The sequence below is a fragment of the Procambarus clarkii genome, chromosome 20 (assembly GCF_040958095.1).
Source record: "Procambarus clarkii isolate CNS0578487 chromosome 20, FALCON_Pclarkii_2.0, whole genome shotgun sequence".
Taxonomy (NCBI): domain Eukaryota; kingdom Metazoa; phylum Arthropoda; class Malacostraca; order Decapoda; family Cambaridae; genus Procambarus; species Procambarus clarkii.
The window spans coordinates 24,123,895-24,145,807 of record NC_091169.1 but is presented as its reverse complement, the minus strand read 5'-3'; the positions used below and the strand labels follow the sequence as shown (position 1 = coordinate 24,145,807).

The window sequence follows — 21,913 nt, the reverse complement described above, 5'->3', positions numbered from 1 at the left end:
ATTTTGAATTACAGTACAGTACATTACATTAAATTAAAGCAGTACTTGAGGACTTGCATGTAAAAAAAATTTGGTACATCATGTTAGAGGAAAAATATGGCTCAAAGTCCAAACCAAACACGCAAAAATCTGTATGCTTGTAATTGTATAATTTACAGAAATATATTGCAAAATTAAAATCTAATAACTTCTAATGTATGCATAGAATTTGTGCCTAATTTAACTGGTTGTCCAAGAGCAACATTTGCAGATGGCGAAGCCATACGGTCTTCTTCTCCTGAAAGATAAGAACAATGCACTGAATGTCTGCTTCACAATTATTTTATATTGAATTCAGAATGGATGGTATTATAGTTTGTAGATTTTTTTCTGTAGCCGTGGCAAGAATTATATTATACTATTAAATATTTCAACCATTTTTTATCAAGCTACTACTCACCTCTTAAAATAGCTGTTTTAAGGAATGGAATGGAAGTTTCAAAAGACATCTTTTGTAGTGGAGAAAGGCAAGAAGCTAGAGCATACCGGGAGCAAGCCTTGTATACACCTTCGCATGTAAAGTAGTCGGCAAGGAGAGATAAGTGGCGAAAGTCAACCTGAAAAGAGGAAAGTGATTAATATTTCCCTAATTTAAACAAACATGATTAAAGTTTGTGAAAAGCAGCTGTCTGACATTCCCATGGGTATTACCATCCAGCATGTCAAAACTGCTCATAAATTCAGTCAGGCAATAGGACAAACAATACCTGCACAATCATAAAAGTTACTTGGAAGTCAGAGGTAATATTCCTCCAGCACTGGAGGCATTAGAAAGGTTAACAGCTGTGGTAGCCAGTTGGCTGGATAGATGGTTAGACAGCAATCCAAATAGCTGGCTAGTCAGCTGTGCAGCCAGCAATTTAAGACAGCTGGCTAAACAGTCAAATGGTTCAAGAGATAGAAAAGTTATCAAAAGGGGAAATTAGTAATGCTAGCAGCCAAAATGGTTTACCTTAATATCATATGCAGATTGAACAGCACGTAGTTCTTTGATGATTGAACGTTCGGCAGCTTCAATACCATACATCCCAGCTACCTGATGTATGTTGTTTGTGTAGAGACGGTTTACATCCAGCAGGTTCTCATATTCAAACATTTTCTGAAGAGAATACAATCGTCACAATTAATGACACATGGTAAAGATGCAAGTGTGTTGGGTACTCTTCTTTTGTATATATAAATAAATAAATAAATAAATAAATAAATAAATAAATAAGAGTTCTTTCATTCTTCTACAGCCACTAGCATGCAGAGCATTTTAGGCAAGTCCTTAATCCTAATTTTCACACATACACATCCCCAAGAAACAGCCCCTAGCAGCTGTCTAACTCCCAGGTACCTATTTACTGCTAGGTGAATAGGCACATCAGGGTGAAAGAAACTGCCCATTTGTTTCCGACTTTGTCGGGGATCGAACCCGGACCTTTAGGACTACAAACCCCCGAGCACTGTCTACTCGGCCATCAGGCCCTATGTAGTTAATCATCTGTAAGTTGACAATGCTTCCATAAATTATACTCCTAAGTGTGCAAACTTTTTTTTTTTCCCACAAAAAAATTAAACAGCAGAGGAACTAAGGACTTGACCCAGTGAGCCCTGGAACTACCTCCCTCCCAAAACAAGTAGGAGAGATGGGCTGAATGAGCACACTCTTGTTTTGAGAGATTTGTCATCATTGTTTACATTGTTGGAGAATTCATTTGATGGGTAGTGAGGCTTTGGTCTTTTTTTTGTTTTAACCCAGCAGTGGTCTGTATTGGTTCATGACTTTCTGGGTGCCTTCCCCAGTGGACTTCTTCACCCGCTTCCTGCACCTCTGCAAGGACACACTGGTCCTCGGTAGGCCGAACTAAACTTCGCACACCAGAAGGTGCCAGTTGAGATGTAAAAACATCCACTACAAAAGCATTACAATTGAGGAATGACCACAAACATTAAGCTTGTGGTTCCATCCAGATAAAAATGGATCCACCTAAGGATCACAGTCTCATATCCATCATCCAGCTCCCACTTCATCTGTCAAAACTGGGAGAGGAGGTCTGTGAGCACATTATACACTCCATAAATATGAACCACAGAAACTAAAATGCAAAAAATCCAAAAGAAAGCCAATAGCTAGTGTCCAGTTCATGCCAGATGCTACAGTAAAATGGGACTTCAGCACACTGACAAAGCTGAAGAAACCCAAAACAACCATCACACGATCCTATGTCATTTTTTCAACGTACAACTTCTATATGTTTTGTCAGTAAAATTATAGAACTGGTACAAAGTTTCAAAACTAAAGACCTTGTTTCATTTATATTTTAAAACTGTAAATAAATGAAATAAGTAATAAATGCAGTAAATTTCATATACAGCATACTGTACTTACAAGTACATTAACACCTTCTGTCCTCAGCAGCAATGTATCCCCTTTTTCAACGACAAAGACTCGTCGAATATTTGGGACATAATGGATCAAGGCTCGCTCCGACTTCTGACGTATAATGGTAGGAATGTCATAGTTTCCACCACTTACAGGTAGGATACATGTAACCTGTAAATATCGCACATTAGTGTTCAATGGGAAATGAAACTTATTGAAACCAATATTGCACTCATTATATGATAAATAAAAGCTATAATAGTGCATAAATTAAGACATCTTTACATCCAAATGTAATTATTGTGCAGTACTTTTAATCAATGTGTATGATGATCAAACCACACATGAGAAAATGGAGAGACGACGACGTTTGGTCCATCCTGGACCATTATCAAGTCATGTGACTTGATAATGGGCCACGATGGACTGAAATGTTGTCATTCTCCATTTTCTGATGTGTTGTTTGGTCATCATATCTTCAGCAAAGTTATTGAGTCATCGTCTGCACACAATGTATACATACATATATATTATCAATGGCTTGTTACCAATTTTCATAAGTCAGAGAAAAGGCAAATAATATAATCCAATCAGGTTATAGATGTTACATATTGAAAACATCTTTACCACTTATGGATAAACAAGCACTGTCACACTCTAGTAATTCTCTACAGCAGCACCTCATAGCTTCATAAAACCAGGTGTACTGTGCTCCTCAAGAATTGCCTTATACAGTACTGTATATACAAATACATTAATTTTTTGCAAACTGTTTCCACCCAGCCTTGTCTCTTACATCAAGCATTGTCCCCACTTTCTTGTGCGAACACATCATGCCTAACCACTTTTTTCTGACCTTCCTCTTCTGTCAAACATATTCAAGTGAATTTTAGAAGAAGTTTAACATCCATTCATTCATTCATTCAAAATGGCAAAATGACTTTCTCTGTACTTAACATTTCTCTATTTGCATTCTAGATCCCTGTTTTATCTATTCTAGCAGGTTATCCATTAGCCATGGATTTTTTTGCACCAGCCACTTGTTTTACCCAGACTTAATATACTTTCAATTCTCACTGCACAAATTCCTTTTGTCAGTCACACATCCCAAATAAAGTACCACAATATAGTGTTTCTCAAACTAATGGGCATTACCTTCTACAGATTACATGGACTGCCTAGATTTGTATACTTCTGGTTAAGTTAAACTACTTCAAATTAAACATTTTGTTAAATCATGACTGGGCTGCCTATCAACCTATTCCAGGTGCTGGCACAAGGGAGCAGCTGAGGGGCCTTGGCCTATAGTCTGATATTCTAAACAGACATGATAAATTATTTAAGTTTTATATACTCACTTCACACCACAGTTCTTCATCTCGGTCAAAATCATAGTCAACAATCCAAGAGTTAAGTCCCAAGACGGCTGCCTTGCGGCGCATAAATTCCTGCAGTGTGATACAATTTTTGCGTTTTCTGATGTTTTCAACCTTGGGTCCTTGCATTAGCTGTTAATAAAATTTGTTTTTAGTACATATTACTAAACTATTACTATATATTAAAATTAAATAATTTATTCCATAACCCACTTGTCTGTAGATATTGTTTATGTAATATTTTTTGAGTTGGACATATTAACTATGGCTTATGTTTAGTTATAAATTATAACTTGACAATTATATTTGGTCCATATTATACCAAAATTGTGAGAATCACTGATAGAGAAAATCCCATATGCATTTTCCAAGGTATTTATGGCAATGTAAGTAAGCAGTAACTTGGATATGGTGTCACGTGTGCCTTAAGAAAAACTAACATCCACCTGACTCACCTCCTCATCTGATCCTGCTTCTTCACCTAGTCCTTCATCCTCCGACACACATTCACCTTGGCTAATATTGTCCTCATCCTCCGATTCTTCCTCATTTTCTGAATAATCTTGTTCCTGTCTCTTCTTTTTTCTTGAAGAATCTACTGCATCATCTTCATTAGCCTAATTAATGCATGACAGGGTTATGAAGTCATTTGGGAACAAGCATACAGTATATATAAATATCAGTGGCATGTATTTAAACATCCTTTGTGCTTATGGAATCATAATAATTAATTCCAGTACAACAAAATTATAAACAAATGAACTGAGTAACACAGCCATAAATTATTTTGCAAATATGCCAATGATAACCAGTTATGTGTAATTAGAAAAGCTTAATCATATGTGCAAAAGTAATATATCCATGATTAAGAAACTAATCATAAGCATAGGCCAATGCATTTGTCCTATGCAAATGGTGAGTGAATGAGCCAGTGATATATAAAATCCTCACACAGCTGAAGCTTGAATACAGACATTTCTATGCATTTCAGTCTTTCTACACTTGATTTCTTTTGTCTACCACATGGACAAAAGAAATAAAGTACAGAAAGTTAAGAGGTTCTGTAAAGACTGAGGCCTTCAACTAGCATTGGACTGAAACAGGAAGATGGTAATTAGTAATAATGTCATGAGTACTATACAGAAATGTTTCACAATTCCAAACAATTTGATGTTATACCAAGCCACAAAGTTTGTAACAATTAAGAGATTCTAGCATTCATTTACATGTAACAGCAAAGGTACAGGTGTAAAGAATGATGAACTAGAATTCAAATAATAACAATACAAATTATTACAATATCTTCACCTCTACACCATCTTCATCGTCGTCATCATCGTCGTCATCTTCGCTATCATTACTATAAGTGGCTTTAAGTTTTGCCTTGGACTTCATGGTCTCCTCAGCAGCATCCAGTCCATCATTATCAACATTAACTTTATCATCACCTGCGTCTATCTGATCTGGGTCACTGGTAACAGAACTGCAAAAACATAACTTTTGAAATGTCGGAAAAAGGCAATAATATGACTTGTATAAGAAATGAGTAAGCAAATAGATTTACATGTAATTAGAATTTAGCTTTCAAAAACCTTGTCTTCTTTATCAGCAATTCCATATTTATCTGTTATACTTCCTCATATTGTAATTGACTTACCATAGTTGGTGTGACTTATCAAAGGATTTTTGCAGTTCCTTTAGCAAAATCTTTGGTATAAAGTGGAGTTCAACATAGTTCAATACTTGTGATGGGTTAACAGCATACATGTGCTTATATTCATGATGAGGAAGGAACGTTAATTTGATTTTGATTCGGCGGTAAGTTTGACCTCTCTTCTTCTCGAGCGCTGCATTCACATTTAATCCATTTATTAACTAGAATAAATGGATTATATTTAATGAAAATATTCTAAAAACAGTAACACAAATCTATTTAATATATGATACTTAAATTTGTATTCAACTACAGCTTAGACAAACAAGGATATATATGGAATAAACAAATGATACATAAAAATAAAAACTGAATGCAACTAATTTATGAATTTCCTGCACTACAAACTTTGAAGCAACATCCATTTAACAAATTAGCAATTAATTTCAAAACTTTTATGACCAATGATCTTATAATTCTTTTTAGCTATGATTGAAGTTAAAATATAAAACAAATAAATTTTCTGAACTACAAAATAAGAGTAATTAGAATATTAAAACGTTACTTTCTGAGCAGTTCCTCGGTTCCTCAATGAGCCATAAACACTTGCGGTCAACTCTGACCACAAAACACCACACGTCATCAACTTACTTCTTCGTCATGACAGGAAGAAACCAATTTGCTATTAGTGAATTCATCATTTCTCCATTTTCTGATGTGTGGTTTGGTCATAATATCTTCAGCAACGTTATTGTGACTCATCTCCGACTAGTGCATGAGTTGGAGAAGCTGGCTGGAATAACTGGGAAGGTTCTCTAGTGGATAAGGAAGTATCTAAGCAACAGAAGACAGTGAGTCACTGTGAGGAGTGAAATTTCAGTGTAGCAAGATGTCACTAAGAGTCCCACGAGATTCAGTTCTTGGACCGATCCTGTTTCTCATATACGTAAACAATCTTCCAGAGGGAATAAATTTACTCCTCTCAATGTTTGCTGATGATCCAAAAATTATGTGAAGAAATGAGACAGAGGAAGACAGCAAGAGGTTACAAGTTGACTGAAGAAACTGAAGGTATGGTATAACAAATGGCTAATAGTTTAACTCTGGTAAATGTAAAGCAATGAAGCTAGGTTGAGGGAGCAGGTCAGACACTAATATAAGGTCAGCAGACTGACTAAAGACACCAAATGGGAGATGAAATCATCCATAAAACAGACAAAGGAAGATCTAGGCATTGATATCACACCAAACCTGTCATCTGAAGCGCACATAAAAAGGATAACATCAGCAGCAGCATTGTGAGGTTGGCTAACATCAAAACTGCCCTAAGAAATTTGTGGAAGGAGTCATTTAGATAATTATATGTCACACCAGTCCTAGAATATGCAACCCCAGTGAGGAGTTCATACCTAGTTAAGTACAAGATGAAGTTGGGGAAGGTTCATAGGTGTGCCACCAGACTAGTTCCAGAACTATAAGGTACGAGCTATGAGAAAAGGCTATGTGAATTGAATCTCACATTGTTGAAAGACAAGAATTAGAGGAGACATGATTACCACATATGAAATTCTTAGGGGAACTGATAAGGTAGATAGACATTATTTAACATGGGTGGTTCTCACACAAGAGGACACAAGTGTAAATTGAGTACTCAAATAAACCACAGTCATTAGAAATAAATTTGTCAATGTCAAAAGTAGTTAACAAATGGAATGATACATTTTCAAATGTAGATATTAAATAACCCAATAGGTTCTGGAACCTGTACACCAGTAGTACTGTACCCTGACAGTTGGGAGTTGGGACCAAAGGTCAGAAGCTTAACCACTGCGAGCACAACTAGACAAGTACAAGTAAAAGGCCCCCACAGGACAAGTCCTAGGATGGTCAGCACTTAGCTTTGATGCACTAGGCAACACAACTGATCAATGAGTTGATGGAGGACTGAACCCTGGTCTGCCTGGTGGCGGTAATCAGTACTAACAGTATGGAGCTGGTTTCAAATGAATTACTTTGTTTCATTTGTATCACTTGGGAAGCTGTTTAGCCATTTCACGGCTTCAAGTCTTGTGAACCCAGCAGTTAACTGTGAACCTTCACTAACTTTCTGGATGCTTTCCTATTAAAATGGAGGAATGTCATTTGCTCCCTTAGACTCCGTGAGGGAGGCCAGGTTATGGCTCTAATCTCTGGTAGGCCAAACAGAGCTCCTGCAACTGATGAGTTGTAGAATGGAGCAATCTCTGAAATAGCAACAGGAAGACACCGTGAGGGCCCTCCCCCCCCCCCCCACACACACACATCCACTACAGCCCAGTTGGTCTAACACTTTTTGCAGAAAAAATAAAAAGGTCCAATTTTTTCTTGAAGACTTCCACTTTTGTTCTAGTGGATGAACAGGTGAATAAAGCCTGACATACTGTGTTCTCCATGAGGCATATGGGGGGTACATGACTCAGCAGGGAGCCACTTAGACTACCCCAGGAAATCATGTTGACATTTAGCAAAACAGCTGTTACTCACTGTAAGCAAAGATACTTCTGAGAGCCTGATGCGTAGGGCTTCAGCTACACTTCTGCTAATGTGCTTGTGAAATGGTACTTCCATGATCGGAGTGGATATTCGTTCGGAGGCTGTTCTTAAAATTTCAGTCATACGAGGTACACCTGAAAGACAAGAGAAATAATTATATTAAAATTCTCATTCAACTAGTATAAGAGAACAGCTACTGTATTAAATAGTTTTGATCACAGGTAATAGAGAAAATTATCTTCAATTTCTTATGTTAGATTATCTCAATGCAAACAATATTACAAAATACAGTAAAATATAAATCCTCCATATACAATATTGTATATTTACTACATGGCATTTGAGTACATGTGAATTTTTCAAAGGAATGACCCTCAAGAAAAACAAAATTAAAAAATTACAAATTTGTACAAGTTGCCTGTATTTGTAAAAAGAGATAATCATTGTCACTTTGTTCTTGAGTTAATCTCGAACACAAGGCAAAATGTAAGCGTAAATATTAGCTCATAAATAACCTTTTATATATTTTTGAGTTGTGAGGTTTTTTTAGAAGCGTGTCAAAGGGCCAAATGACAAATTGTAGTCTGACATTTATAACTATTTTCTTAATAACATAAAAATAGTTTTTATAACTGACCCATGAATATTACCAAGTCTAAGAACACAAAGTTACTAACCCAATGTAACATTAAGTTCATCCCTTCCAGCAAAGTGAAATGTGTTTAGAGTCATCTGTGTCAATGGTTCACCAATAGCCTGAAAAAGTGACAAACAATTAACACAGGCCCTAAAAAAAAAAAAAATCTTACTTTGACAATATTCTGAAGATGTTTTGAACCCTCAGTATACAATCATGAAAATCATCTACATCCAAAATTTAATACTTTATACTATACATACATTTTAAATTTACATAAATTATACCTACTAAAGAAATTAAAATTATATCTAGTTCTTTAAACCAAATATTAATTCCTACCAGCTGGAAGTGAGAACTAGGGTAATGACGATGGAGATGATAATATACCAATCTAGGAAAGCTTCTGCTATGTATGCAAAAGAATGATATTATAAGGAAAATACAATTTGAAAGGTATTAAACATATCTCTGACTGCACCTGTGCACATAAAGCTCCCACTGCTTCTCCTGGATCCACCTTGGAAATAAGAGCCTTCATGTGTACTGTTGTGGCCACCTGCTCCCGTGTCAGCTTCTGCAGCTGTGGCGAGTGCTTTGAGTACATCTCATCATAGTAGGAGTTGATCAGATCATCTAAAGCTTCAGACACTACACCAAGATTGGAGGCACCAGAAAACACTGAATTAGCTGGGTCTGGACATCTTTGACAATTCTTGCTGTACCTGATGTTAGAATAACATAAGTAAGTACTGTAGATATTTATCTTGTTTGATTTGTTACAATAGAAATCACCAGCGTCCTATATAAGTTGTATCTCACTATAATTAATATTATGAAATATTCTTAAAGATATAAATCCAGCCGAAATAAGAATTATAATATATATGCCGGCAGTGGGGAATGTAAAAAGAAATAGAGGAGGTAGCAGGATGGTAGTGGTGTCATCCTAAGATAATTAATATGTCAAACACTAACTTTTCCTTTTCTTCAGATGTCAGATTATGCCACATATCTTGAAGTTCTTGGGAGGAATTGGCTCGGCCAGTGGCTGCACTGAAGCCACTGCTTTCAACGGCATTTCTCATTTTCTTGCTGAACTTGAGGAAACCACTACGACGAGCACTGTGTCTTTTCCTGTTTTTCTTGTGCCATTTCCTTAACTTGAAATATAAGGCAATACAGTATAATGTTAGACGGGGCCCATTTCTTGTTCAAAGTAAATAAATAAATATACATCAGGTAGTTATGTACTCAGTCTAAGACACACTTCCTGCCTACCTACTGAGGGCTTATTAAACCCTCAGCCATACACAGGCTGTAACAACTATTAATTAGATATGAATGTACAGTACAGTACTATTTTAAGTAATGTATAATACAATTTATTATTTCATGGAAATTTCAAATCTGCATATTATTTCTTATTTCCCCTTTAATAAGAAATTTCCACAGAGCATTTATGCAAAATAAGTATTCATATTTTTCTCAGACTCTTAACAAAAAAAAATAAAAAACTTTAATTTAAAATTTTAAAGTTTGAAAGCATGGGTTTCCTTAGACATATCAGTTAACTAATTAAGAGTAGCAGTGAGGAACCTTTTACAATATATAAAAACACACCTTCTCTGTGTATGCATCAACTAGTTCTTTATCTCCAACAGACTTGGCAATAGACAGGGATCGGTCAGTAAGGAGTCGGCTGTAGTTAGTCACTAGTACGTGTAAAGTTTCTGGGTTTTTCAGGAATGGTACCTTGGTAACATCTAATCCATCTTCACCATAATCAAACTGGAATAAAAAAAAAAATATAACAAATACTGTACCAATATGAAATCCAAACTAGACGTCAAAAAATGAAGAAACGACGATGTTTTGGTCCCTCCTAGATTGACCAGGGCCTTACCATAGAATTACGCAATAATTCACTGTGCTGTATGTTGAAGAATGGTAATTATTACAAAATTATTTAATACAAGAACACAAAATGAATGGTTATGTATGTGAAGTTACAATTATTGAGAAGACTCTACTTTATGACAAACAAGCAATGTAAAGGCATGAATGTTTACCTGCAGAACAAGACCATCACTGTTACGAACAGTCATGTCATATTTTACATGAATGCCCTCAAGATGTTTGATAAGACAACGCTGTAGATAGCCACTGTCTGCAGTCTTTACAGCAGTGTGCTGCAAACTCTGTTGAAGAAGAAAACAAATATACACTGTACAGTACTGCAAATATAAATACACAACATATATTTAAGAATGCATCATATAAATATTATTGTAATATTAATTGGTAATAGCTGGACAATAAACCTAATACGACTTGAAATCACTTGGAAAACCACATCCATGATGGTTAAGCAGATCATACATAGGATGTAGGCACTGGTCCCCTGACAAGTCAAAGATCATTCTCTTCTTGCCAAAGTCCTTCACCACAGGGAAGAAATGAGAGGTACTAAGAAGAAAGAAATGCTTAGGAGAGAAGCAGTTTGAAAGTTAAAAAGTGGCTAAAGTCAAAGAACAGTCTAGGTTACTGTAAATTGTCATGTTAGAAAAAGTCAACTTTGAATGTAATGAAACACCTCTTTCTGGTAAGTCTCAGTGGTTCCCTGTAGCTATATCACTAAGATGGCTCCCCCTCCACCTCGGTAGGACAGCTACAGAAAACATTAATAAGTTAATCAGGAAATTAATGTATGAGTTTAACACAAGTGCAATGTTCATTAATAATAGCACTCCTAAACAAAACTATAAGCAGAGGTTGACTTACATCACGCCCCACAATGCACAGGAAAAAATATGACTGAGGATCGATGCCAGTCATGAAGCGATTTGGTATGTAGCCTCCTGCACGTGGATTAAGATCATATGCTTTGAAGGAGGGAAGGGATTTACCAGTAATGCTGAGAGGCATCCTTTTGCCATCAATAGCTACAGAACCAAATAAAGATGCCATCTGGTTCATGTTTACCTGTAAAAAACACAGAATACAGTATTTTATATTGCAAAACACTGTTTATCACAAGTATAAGCCCCCACCTCTTATCTCTACGTGCTATATGAAGAGACCGTACATTAAAACTGAGAAACATTATTCATGGAAAAACAACAAGGTGGTGAAGAAAATATAATACGACTTGAATCGATATTAAACGTGTCAAATGAGAACAATGCTATGTTACAGAAACCTAATTTTGTAAGATACATTTATTGTTCCCATTATTTCCAAGTTTGTTTTATAAATGACTGATGACAGAAAGTACTCTACATTCTACACATTATCTCATTACTGAACTTACATTTACTAAAGAGACTAAATAGTTCTAAACTTATAAATCACAAATATAAAGTAGTTTACAGACTACTTAGCTGCTTGTTACAAGTGAAATATTATCTTCCCTGGATTTTTCCAAAGATATTGCCTCTAATGCTACTGTTTAATATTATCTGTATTTCTACAGCATCCTTGGTATATATTAACAGCACCTTGACTGACAACCTCTGGCCTACAGTGCACTATGCAATGATTCATTTGGTTTATGTAGGAGAAATATGAAGAGACGTGCATATCCAAACTCGAGAGAATAGTATTTATTATCTTTAGAACAGCTGATATGATTGCTGTAAAGGTTATTTAAAAAAAAATATGAAAAATCTTATTAACTGGGAAGATAGCAAGCTATTCTAAGGTGGAAAAACTACATTAAAATATAGTCTGTATTATATTCATTAAGGTGCTCTATATCCAGAACACCTCAGTGAAAGGTAATTTTTAACTACATTTTTCAACAGCCATTAGTTGTGAAATCATTTCATGACTTGGCACACAACGAGACCCTATATAGTGTTTGAATCATAATCTGGTGGTGTTTTGCTAGCCCAGACATTGCCCTACTTCATCTTTTAGTTCACAATTGTGCACTGCAAGTATGTACTGAAATGTACATTTCACTAAAAAATGCTTAGTAGCATTGTGATTTTTCCATAGTGTAAACTTTTCCAATCATCAAACTTACCTTTGAGCCCTTGGCTCCAGTGTCTACCATCATTCTCATGTGATTATCCAGACTACGCCGCAACAGTCCTTGCTCGTTTTCTCTGCCATACGTAAAGTTTACATAATAGAATTAAAAGATTACTATATATATATAGATTATAAAATATACAATACATTCAATATATTAAGCTTTCAACATTGTCTATCACCAAGTAGCAGATTTCATTCACACAAAAATTCCATCAAATATGTTCTTTGTAATATCCACATATTAAAAACACTTAAGTATGTGTTATGCATTTCCTCATTCCTATTACTCAATTCCTCTACAAACTTACTTGTTTCTTAACTCTTGTGGTAGTAACCAAGTACTTTGCTACTCAGCAAAGATGCCTTTTAAGTAGAACCATCAGACTTCTCCACTCACATTGCAAAATGGAGGAATGTGAATTTGCAATACAATAATATGTACAGCAGTACAGTACTGTTTTAAGATATAGTAAAGTATACATCAACATGTTCTTAATTTGTTATCAAAATTGAGCTTAAGTGAAAACATGCTAGAAATGACAACATGTGAAAATTTGAAAAATAAAAATATATATATATTGTACGCGGCCAGTGAGCTAATGCCGGTATTGCCAGAAAGCCATCTGGCAGAAAATGACACTGTAAAAGCAGTTTCAGATAGCCCAGTGTACAATTCTCTCTACAATGAATAATAAATGACATGTTCAATACCCCTCTACATTGTCCCTCACATTCACACTGCTACACCATGGTCAACAGCTCTCTATTGTTTACCTGGTGACTTCAGATGTAGCAGGACCAAGAACAGATGTGTAAGCAGCATCAATAGCTGCCATGTCCTTCTCATTGTTGTACATGTGAGACTTTTCATAATAGTCCTCAAGTGTTTCTTCTGCGATGCCTAGCTTTCTGCTCACTTCACTAGGAGCTCTCTGTTCACATTGGGTGGAGAATAATCACTTTTAGTTTTCATTATAAACAAATTAAGACTACGCAAGATATAATACGAAAATAATTGAAAGTCTTAACAAATATTCTATTTTATGTCATTAACATTCAAATGCAATGTGCATAAAATCATCAAGAAATAGAAGAACTTATGAAGACCTCCAGAAATATTCATCCTTTTTAATTAAGAGAATGAAACCAAATAGAAAACCACTACCAAGCGAGTGTCTTGATACCTTAACAAGATGAGCCAGGGATGCTCTACGTCTGGCACTAACACGGGCTGGTGTAATGAACTCTTTTACGCTGATGGAATGGCCAGCCCACTTGAGATAGTACACACACAGACGGTTGATGGAGGTCAGTAGTTTTGAAGCAATACTTCCACCATATAGCTGGAAAATGCTTGTTACATTAGTACAATAATTAAAAAATACAGTGAGGTTACCAACATAAAAACACAGTTACATAATCAAATTACAAATGGCATTACATAAACAACAAATTTTTAAGTACAATAATTTGAATGCTGAACTTTTTATTGCTGAACTGAGTATAAAGAGTCATCCCTTGTTATGCAGACCCTCATTATCACAATTTCACTACAGCCTAACAAATAAATTAGGAAATTATTATATTGCTACCTTAATTTTGCATTTTCAGAATTGTTAATTTCAAAATAATAATAATTGAAGGGAGGGGGAGGAGGGCTTTAACAATCTGTGTTTTTCATTAATCCTTGCATATAGTTAATACCACTCTTATGTTATTTTAATGTTCTTTTCTTACTGTACTGTACTGGTCCACTCTTCATCCCTGGTGAAGGTGGTGACCAAGCCTAATACCTGGTGTCAGGGCTCCATCAGCTAACGCTATCAACCATTTGTAAAAGGATATCAATATAAATACATATCAACTATAATAATACCTACCTTCCTTTTAATACTACATTATTAGGCAATATTACTAAAGTGATACCCACTTGATACCTACAGGTTCAAAATTCACACACAGGCTTCTCGATGGCTCATACTCAGAAAGGTGCCTTTCATGTTTACTTGGAGCCTTACTTTTTATATTTATGTTCAAAATTCACAAGGAAAAGTACTGTACTGGCATCTCAAAAACACCATTCTATCTAGATATTCTTATTACTTAGTACCAAGAAAGTAGCAGCCAGTTTACTGTTGTTAGCCAAACATGTGCATGGATTTCTTTTGATACATTACATTATATTTAGGTGCTCCTTCAAGACTAAAATTAAAATGTCTTTGGGAAGGGACCATTTGAAAAGTTCCCAGAGGCATCGATGTCAAGAATATTACCTGCCTGACTGCCTGATCATTCTTTAGAGCGTACAGTGGATCATACCTTAGGATGCAACCGAATGGCTCGTGCTCAGAGAGATGCCTTTCATGTTAACGTCGAGCCATACTTTCTAAACCAAGTTCTCTTAGATCCTTACTTTAATCAAATATTATAATGCGCACAACCATTCTAGTTACCAACATCTACATTCTATATCCTTAAACTTGAATTATGAATAATGTGAACAGTATTTCATTTCCCTTTCAGAACTTCTCTTTAGAGTAGATATAAACAGCTCAATTAACAGGGACCAACTTACATCATAACAGGTATGTACGAGTCCATGACTTGTGGATCCAATTGCACTCTTATCTATAACACCCGAGAGCAATTCTCCATCACGTATAACAAAATCAGAATCTGTCATAGTTTCACGCCTCTTCTCTGGGAGTCCACCTGCTTTCCATTCTCTTGATTTATCAGTTTGCCACATCTAAAAAAAAAGTAAAACTAGTTATTCTGTAGAGAAATGGTTCTCTTTGTAAATCTATGACCTACATCACTGTTTCTCAACCTTTGTGCTCTTGAAATAATTCTGGGTTGTACATTAGAAAAGCACACACGGATTTCATTGTCAACTGAAAGACAATTTCTATCTTGTTCTTGATACTGGTTAAATGAGAAAAATTAAACACAAAAATGACTCAAAAATACATTTACATATGATTAGAATTAGCTTATTTATAACCATCATAACTACCCTAATTACCTTTGGGTTCCACAAATCCTTGGTTGAGGACGCTGGCCTACATATTCAGATACTGTTTTATGATCTAACTACTTGGCAAGTCAGTTGCCCATTCACAGTGCTAAGGCTGGAAGTATTTGTGTGAATTATCAACTAATGTTTTCCCTTCTAAGAAACTGACAAAGCAACAACTCTTACATCTACTTTAACAGAAGTCTTGAATGTGAAAGATGGTAGAGCCATGTTATGTGGAATGATGTTGTGTAGCAGACTTGAGATAACCTGCTTGCCAGACCACAGCTCCTTGGGTTTTATAATAGCAGGAGGAAGTGTTTTAATCCTCTCCTTATGATCAGACAGCCCTGTGTAAACCAACTGCTGGTAATCCTCCTTTGAAAAAAATTTCCCACGCATAGTGAGCATAACACTTGCTACAACACAGTCCTGAATCAGCCCTGCAAGTGGAGATCCATCCTTTGGTGTGAGGTACTGATTGTGTGTAGTTATAAGGTGATGGGCTTCACTCCGAGCTAACTCATTCTGTGGAAAGTGTAAATTTAATTCATCACCATCAAAATCTGCATTGTATGCCTTGCAGTTCGCATATGGCATACGAAGAACTCGGTCATTTGGCATTACACGAGCACGGTGAGCTTGTATGCTTGGACGATGGAGAGTTGGCTGACGATTCATTAAAACATAATCTCCATCCTGTAAATGCCGATATACAATCTTGGATTCATTGACTTTCTGTATGCCACCATCTGCTGAAGTGATGAGCTGCTTTGCAATTGCATTCCACTGATTTTCATCATTGACTCTGAGATGTTGTCGTCTACCCATTTCATCTTCCACCGCTACTGCTCCTGGATATTTAAGAGGACCATTCTTTACCTAGAGTAAAATAAGAAATCAATTAATAATTACTCAGTATAAAAAGACAAGAAACCAGTCATAACCTACTAAAAAAAGTTGTATAAATAAGGTGAATGGCTATAATGTAACTTCCCATGCTGGGAAGTAGAAGTATTCTCTAAATAGTACGGCACTGAGAACAAGGAGAGACGTCAACATAGTCATAGCAGCCTAAAGGTTTGCTACACACAAAAGAAGAGGAGTATTATATATAAAATGGATGAGTTTAGTTCACTTTGTATACCTGCTTGATGGGGTTCTGGAAGTTCTTCTACTCCCCAAGCCCAGCCTGAGGCCAGGCTTAACCTATACTGAATTACGTATGTATGTATATATGATTATGTATGCACATATAACAATGCATATTATTACAACATTAACTTAAGAGAGAAAAATGCTTCACACTAACTGACAAATTAGACAAGGAGGGAAAGTTGCACTATTTTTCAGAGAAAATTGTATACAGTGGTACCTCGGAATGCGATTGTCCCTGTATGCGAGATTTTCGGAAGGCGAGGTGTATTTACTCCAAAAATTTGTCTCAGAAGGCGAGGGTTACTTCGGGAGGCGAGTTTGGACGCGAGTTTGTTGATACGCGTACAGCCGACCTAGCGCGTTCGTCGCCCCTCCGCCCCGCCGCCCCTCAGTTTATTATTGTCTGGCGCTCAGTGACTACCCCCACATCAATTCTTCTCGCGGATTTTCAGTGTTTTGTTGGATTTTTGGTGATTTGTCTATACAATTTGTTATTATATATCTCACCATGGGTCCCAAGAAAGCCAGTGGTAAGGATAAAGGCCAGAAAGCTCCTGTGAGGATGACAATAGAGGAGAAACAAGAGATCATTCGGAAGCATGAGAACGGTACACGTGTTGTTGAACTTTGTAGGCAGTACAACAAAGCCACATCAACAATATGCACTATACTTAAGAAGAAAAATAAGATTATGGGTGCTAAAGTGGCAAAAGGAGTAAGAACATTAACGGCACAAATACTTGAAGAAGTGGAAAAGTTGTTATTAATTTGGATACACGACAAGGAGTTGAGGGGTGATAGTGTTTCGGAGGCCATTATTTGTGAGAAAGCCAGGGTGTTGCACGAAGACCTTCTAAAGAATACCCCTGCAACGAGTGATGCAGATAAGAAAGAGTTTAAGGCAAGCAGGGGCTGGTTTGAAAAATTTAGAAAGAGAAGTGGTATCCATAGTGTTACAAGGCATGGGGTTATGTGATGTGATTATGGAAGGGGACTCCCCTTCCAAACAGTAACTCCTCTCCTCCTCCCCCCTCCTCACCATCTTCCATACGCCTACAGCACTCGACAGTAAGGTAAGTAATAACTGGAACACAGTTTTGTAGGTTTATTTAGATGAATTAGGTAAATTAGGTATAAAAATTTAGTTTGATGTGGGGTTTTTGGGGTAGTCAGGAACGGATTAATTCATTTCCCTTTATTTCCCTTTATTTCTTATGGGGAAATTAACTTCGGAATGCGAGTTTTCGGAAGGCGAGGCGTCTCCAGGAACGGATTAAACTCTTATTCTGAGGTATGCCTGTATGTAGTGTCAAATAGGAAATCCACACAAACACGCATGCAGAAACAGTTCAGACGGAACTGAATGAAATTAATGATAGGCTAATTATAATAATAGAAACGTAGGCCACCAAACCTAGACAGTAATTATGGGAGGCATGTATGGACACAAATATATAGAGCAACCAGGAATAATTATGATTCATCATAGGTGACTCGAATTTTGGCAAAATAAATTAGACAAATAATACCAGAAATGATTTAAAGAAAAACCTTTTTGGAATAGAGACTACCTTCTCAAATGGTAAATTACAGTACATTATCAAGGGAGATAATACACTGGACCTAGTACTGAAACAGCAAACAAAGAGACACTAATGAAGTGACTAAATATGAAAGCACCTTTATGAATATAATCATTTGATAAGATCAGCTGTATTAATTGACTAAAAATCCTGAAACAATCTGGCATGGTGATATTTTGGTACCAGAACTATAGGGAATATTATCAAAACAAAACTTGTCTTTCAAAGTCACATTGTAATATCAGTGAAAGGGAAGAGGAGGGGCTTTAAGATACAAGTTCATGAATGATCCTTAAATCTGTCATTCTTGGCTGTATCCATTCATTTAGTAACATTCTGTTACCTAGCAGTAAATAGGTACCTGGGAGTTAGTCAGCTGTCACGGGCTGCTTCCTAGGGGTGGAGGCCTGGTCGAGGACCGGGCCGCGGGGACACTAAAGCCCCGAAATCAACTCAAGATAATCTCAAGATTCTGCAATAGCTTCATAGCACCTTACATAACCTGACAGGGTCAATTTGAATGATTCCCATGGCACCATACGACATCCTGTATGACTGCATGATCCTTCCCAATAACATAGTGAGCTCAGAAAAAGTTCATGTTTGCTTTTAGATACCATATTTTCCATCATATTTTACATGGATACCTTGTGGCTAAAAGCTATTTTAGAATGTTTCACCATACATTTATTGAAAAGGGTTTCAACAAATGATTTTGAACATGTCAACACAACATATATTCAGCTGATGGTGGAAAACAAACATGCATCCTATCAACATATTAATTAATTGTTATATTGTGTTAATAAATACCCAATCATAAAAAAATTGGAAAAATAGTTGAAGACATGATATAGCATGCAACAGGTACTCACAAGACGTCTCAGTGCTTCTACATTCCACGGAGTAACAGGAACTGGATATGAAAGTTTAATAGCAAAGTCCATGGGTACTCCTACTTCATCAACCGCTAAGAGTGGATCAGGTGCAGCCACCGAGCGTGCAGAGTAATTCACACGCTTACCCATCAAATTCTGTCGAATAAGACCTCGCTTCGTCTCTATTACCTAGAATAAAAAAGCATCATAATATAAACTATACAAAACCAACAAATTATGTCATCCATGGCATATAACTAAAAAATCCAAAATTATTTTGGATTTATAAATAATATTATTTATTTTCAGGTGACTAGTATTAAGTTTGGTTACCTATCTGTATTTTTCATTAACCACTGTTGATCTTGGATAGTAACTGGTGATTTTAAAAGCACTAGTAAAACAGGTATTAAACGGAACACTGATTGCCATGAACTTTTGTCTTAATCATGCCAACATTTCTTCCTCTCATTCTCTCTCTCTTACCTTTCTTCTCCCACTCATTACCCTTCTCATTTTTCACCTTCCATAAACCCATTTTTAAAACATGTTACCTCTTCCAATACATCTTCTCCCAATTTTATCCTACAGTGTAAATAATTATGTCATACCACTCCTTAAGGCCCTGAGCAGCTTAAAGGTTAAGCCCACTGCAACATTAAAATACAATCTCCTATTTTCCCCTTACTCTCACATATCCTCTGCCATTAATATAAAATGATTTTACTGTTTTTAACGAACTGCCCCACCCCACAGACCTTTAAAACCTCACACATCGCTTCACGATCATATCAAACATTTTTTCTAAATCCATAGTCCTGCGTATGTGAACAGCGGAACCGTGCCTAAGGAAGAGACTGTGTAGCATGGCAACAAAAATATTCTATAGTGCTACATTGCCATACTAAATCACACTTTTGTTCCATAAACATAATTATTTTAAGTTTCAAGATAATACAATGAAGCATTCTCAAAATATTAAACAGAAACCTGTACGGAAAAAGTACATTAATCATAACAAAACCATAATGATACCCGGGGGAATCAATTACTAACCTGTCGGATGCCTTTCGAGGTCACATTCACTGTGGAGTTTATTCTGGCATCGAAGATATTGTCAATAAGCCCCTGCATCTGGTACCATACATTCTGTATCTTCTCAACATGTGTTTCTCCAGGTACCTCTGATATACTGTACTTAATAACATCGGACAACTCCGTGTTTGGTTCTTGCATAATCGAGAGAAGTACGCGTAGAAGTCTGGACAGTCCCACTATTTTCTGTGGAATAAGAAAAAATACTAAAAATTGTCATTGTGTTTTTATACATGAATAAAAAGATTCTTTCTTTTCATAATGAACTTTCCAACATTATAATGACATTAGCATATGCTGAACAAACAAAGATCACTCAGTCTATAATATATTAAATAACTGTACAATACAGCTGATTTTATCAAATGATTATATTTATAAAGGTGCTTCCATATTTGCATATTATTTTATATGCAAAGGCAAAGAACTTTATGGGAAAAAACAGAATTACTTCCAGAACCAATACTTTTATCCATCTATCCACCTTCAGAACCAATACTTTTATCCATCTATCCACTTCAATATCCAATACTTTTATCCATTTATCCACTTCCAGAAGCAATACTTTTTATCCATCTATCCACTTCCAAAACCAATACTTTTTATCCATCTATCCACTTCCAAAACCAAAATTTTCTGTCCATCTATACACTATCATTATCCAGTTTCCATCCTTCATGGGGTGTCAAGGCATCAACCAGGAGAAAAATATAATGTAGAGTGTAATTAAACAGCACACTGCAGGCTCTGCCACAAAGGCTCCCCCTAGCTTATACTCTGGTCGTTACAAGTTAGACCTCACTAGAATGCCATGTATCCAATGAGATTAGTTGACTATTTATTGTTGAATAGTTGTGGCATCTACTAACATAAAAACTGTCATACTCTTTGAATATTATCACTCAAAATCTCTACATGTTTTACTTTCCTTGTTAAAGGTTGTACAGCAACAGAAATGGAAAGTAGGTTAAATATATGCTAAAATCAAAATAAGTTACTTGTTACCTTTAGGACAGTACTGCTTTCATGTTCAACAGTCATACCATCCCGTTTAGCACACGGGCGGTACCGTGGAGGAATAACCAGGAGCGAAGTGATAAAAAACATGTCGGTGGGGTATTCCAACTTTGATGAGGCTAGTGTAGGATACAAGCATCTAAGCAGCTCTTTGTCTACTGCCCAACACTTTCGCAATATTGTTCGAGCCTGAAAATGTAATTGAACATTATTAGTTTTGGGACAGTTGTAGTGCACAGAAAAATCTAAAGATTTATAACCATGTAACAAAATAAACATTTAGAACATAAACAAATACACTAGTGCCTATACAAATTTGTTCAACTGTATAAAGATAGAATACTAACTACTTCCTAGAAACTGAGAACACTTTTTTACATATCACTTCAAATAAATCACTAATATAAATACTGCACAATTTATATAAACTACTTAAATGGTCTTTATGACATACCTGCTTTCCATAATTGTGAAAGCAGGAAACTGAGGATATTATTATGCAGCCATATGGTTCTAAAT

The 21,913-nt window shown here is 36.1% G+C and overlaps 1 protein-coding gene across 2 annotated transcripts in view; it reads right to left on the bottom strand.

Moving 5' to 3' along the window:
* Positions 1-125: 125 nt before the first annotated feature.
* Polr1A (RNA polymerase I subunit RpI1) overlaps positions 126-21,913 on the bottom strand; it is a 29,405-nt gene continuing 7,617 nt past the window's right edge. For both annotated transcript variants that reach the window (XM_069327731.1, XM_045738130.2), the window contains exons 7-29: positions 21,383-21,583; positions 20,339-20,563; positions 19,280-19,471; positions 15,850-16,545; positions 15,223-15,396; positions 13,832-13,990; positions 13,422-13,579; positions 12,637-12,718; positions 11,391-11,591; positions 10,679-10,807; positions 10,230-10,397; positions 9,585-9,769; positions 9,088-9,331; positions 8,647-8,725; positions 7,961-8,103; positions 5,441-5,658; positions 5,092-5,266; positions 4,239-4,400; positions 3,766-3,915; positions 2,414-2,578; positions 992-1,138; positions 440-596; positions 126-277 (exon numbers count right to left, since the gene is read on the bottom strand). In XM_069327731.1, coding sequence (XP_069183832.1) covers positions 174-277; positions 440-596; positions 992-1,138; positions 2,414-2,578; positions 3,766-3,915; positions 4,239-4,400; positions 5,092-5,266; positions 5,441-5,658; positions 7,961-8,103; positions 8,647-8,725; positions 9,088-9,331; positions 9,585-9,769; positions 10,230-10,397; positions 10,679-10,807; positions 11,391-11,591; positions 12,637-12,718; positions 13,422-13,579; positions 13,832-13,990; positions 15,223-15,396; positions 15,850-16,545; positions 19,280-19,471; positions 20,339-20,563; positions 21,383-21,583 — 4,314 coding nt within the window. In that variant the 3' untranslated portion in view covers positions 126-173. The remainder of the gene's footprint in view (positions 278-439; positions 597-991; positions 1,139-2,413; positions 2,579-3,765; positions 3,916-4,238; positions 4,401-5,091; positions 5,267-5,440; positions 5,659-7,960; positions 8,104-8,646; positions 8,726-9,087; positions 9,332-9,584; positions 9,770-10,229; positions 10,398-10,678; positions 10,808-11,390; positions 11,592-12,636; positions 12,719-13,421; positions 13,580-13,831; positions 13,991-15,222; positions 15,397-15,849; positions 16,546-19,279; positions 19,472-20,338; positions 20,564-21,382; positions 21,584-21,913) is intronic.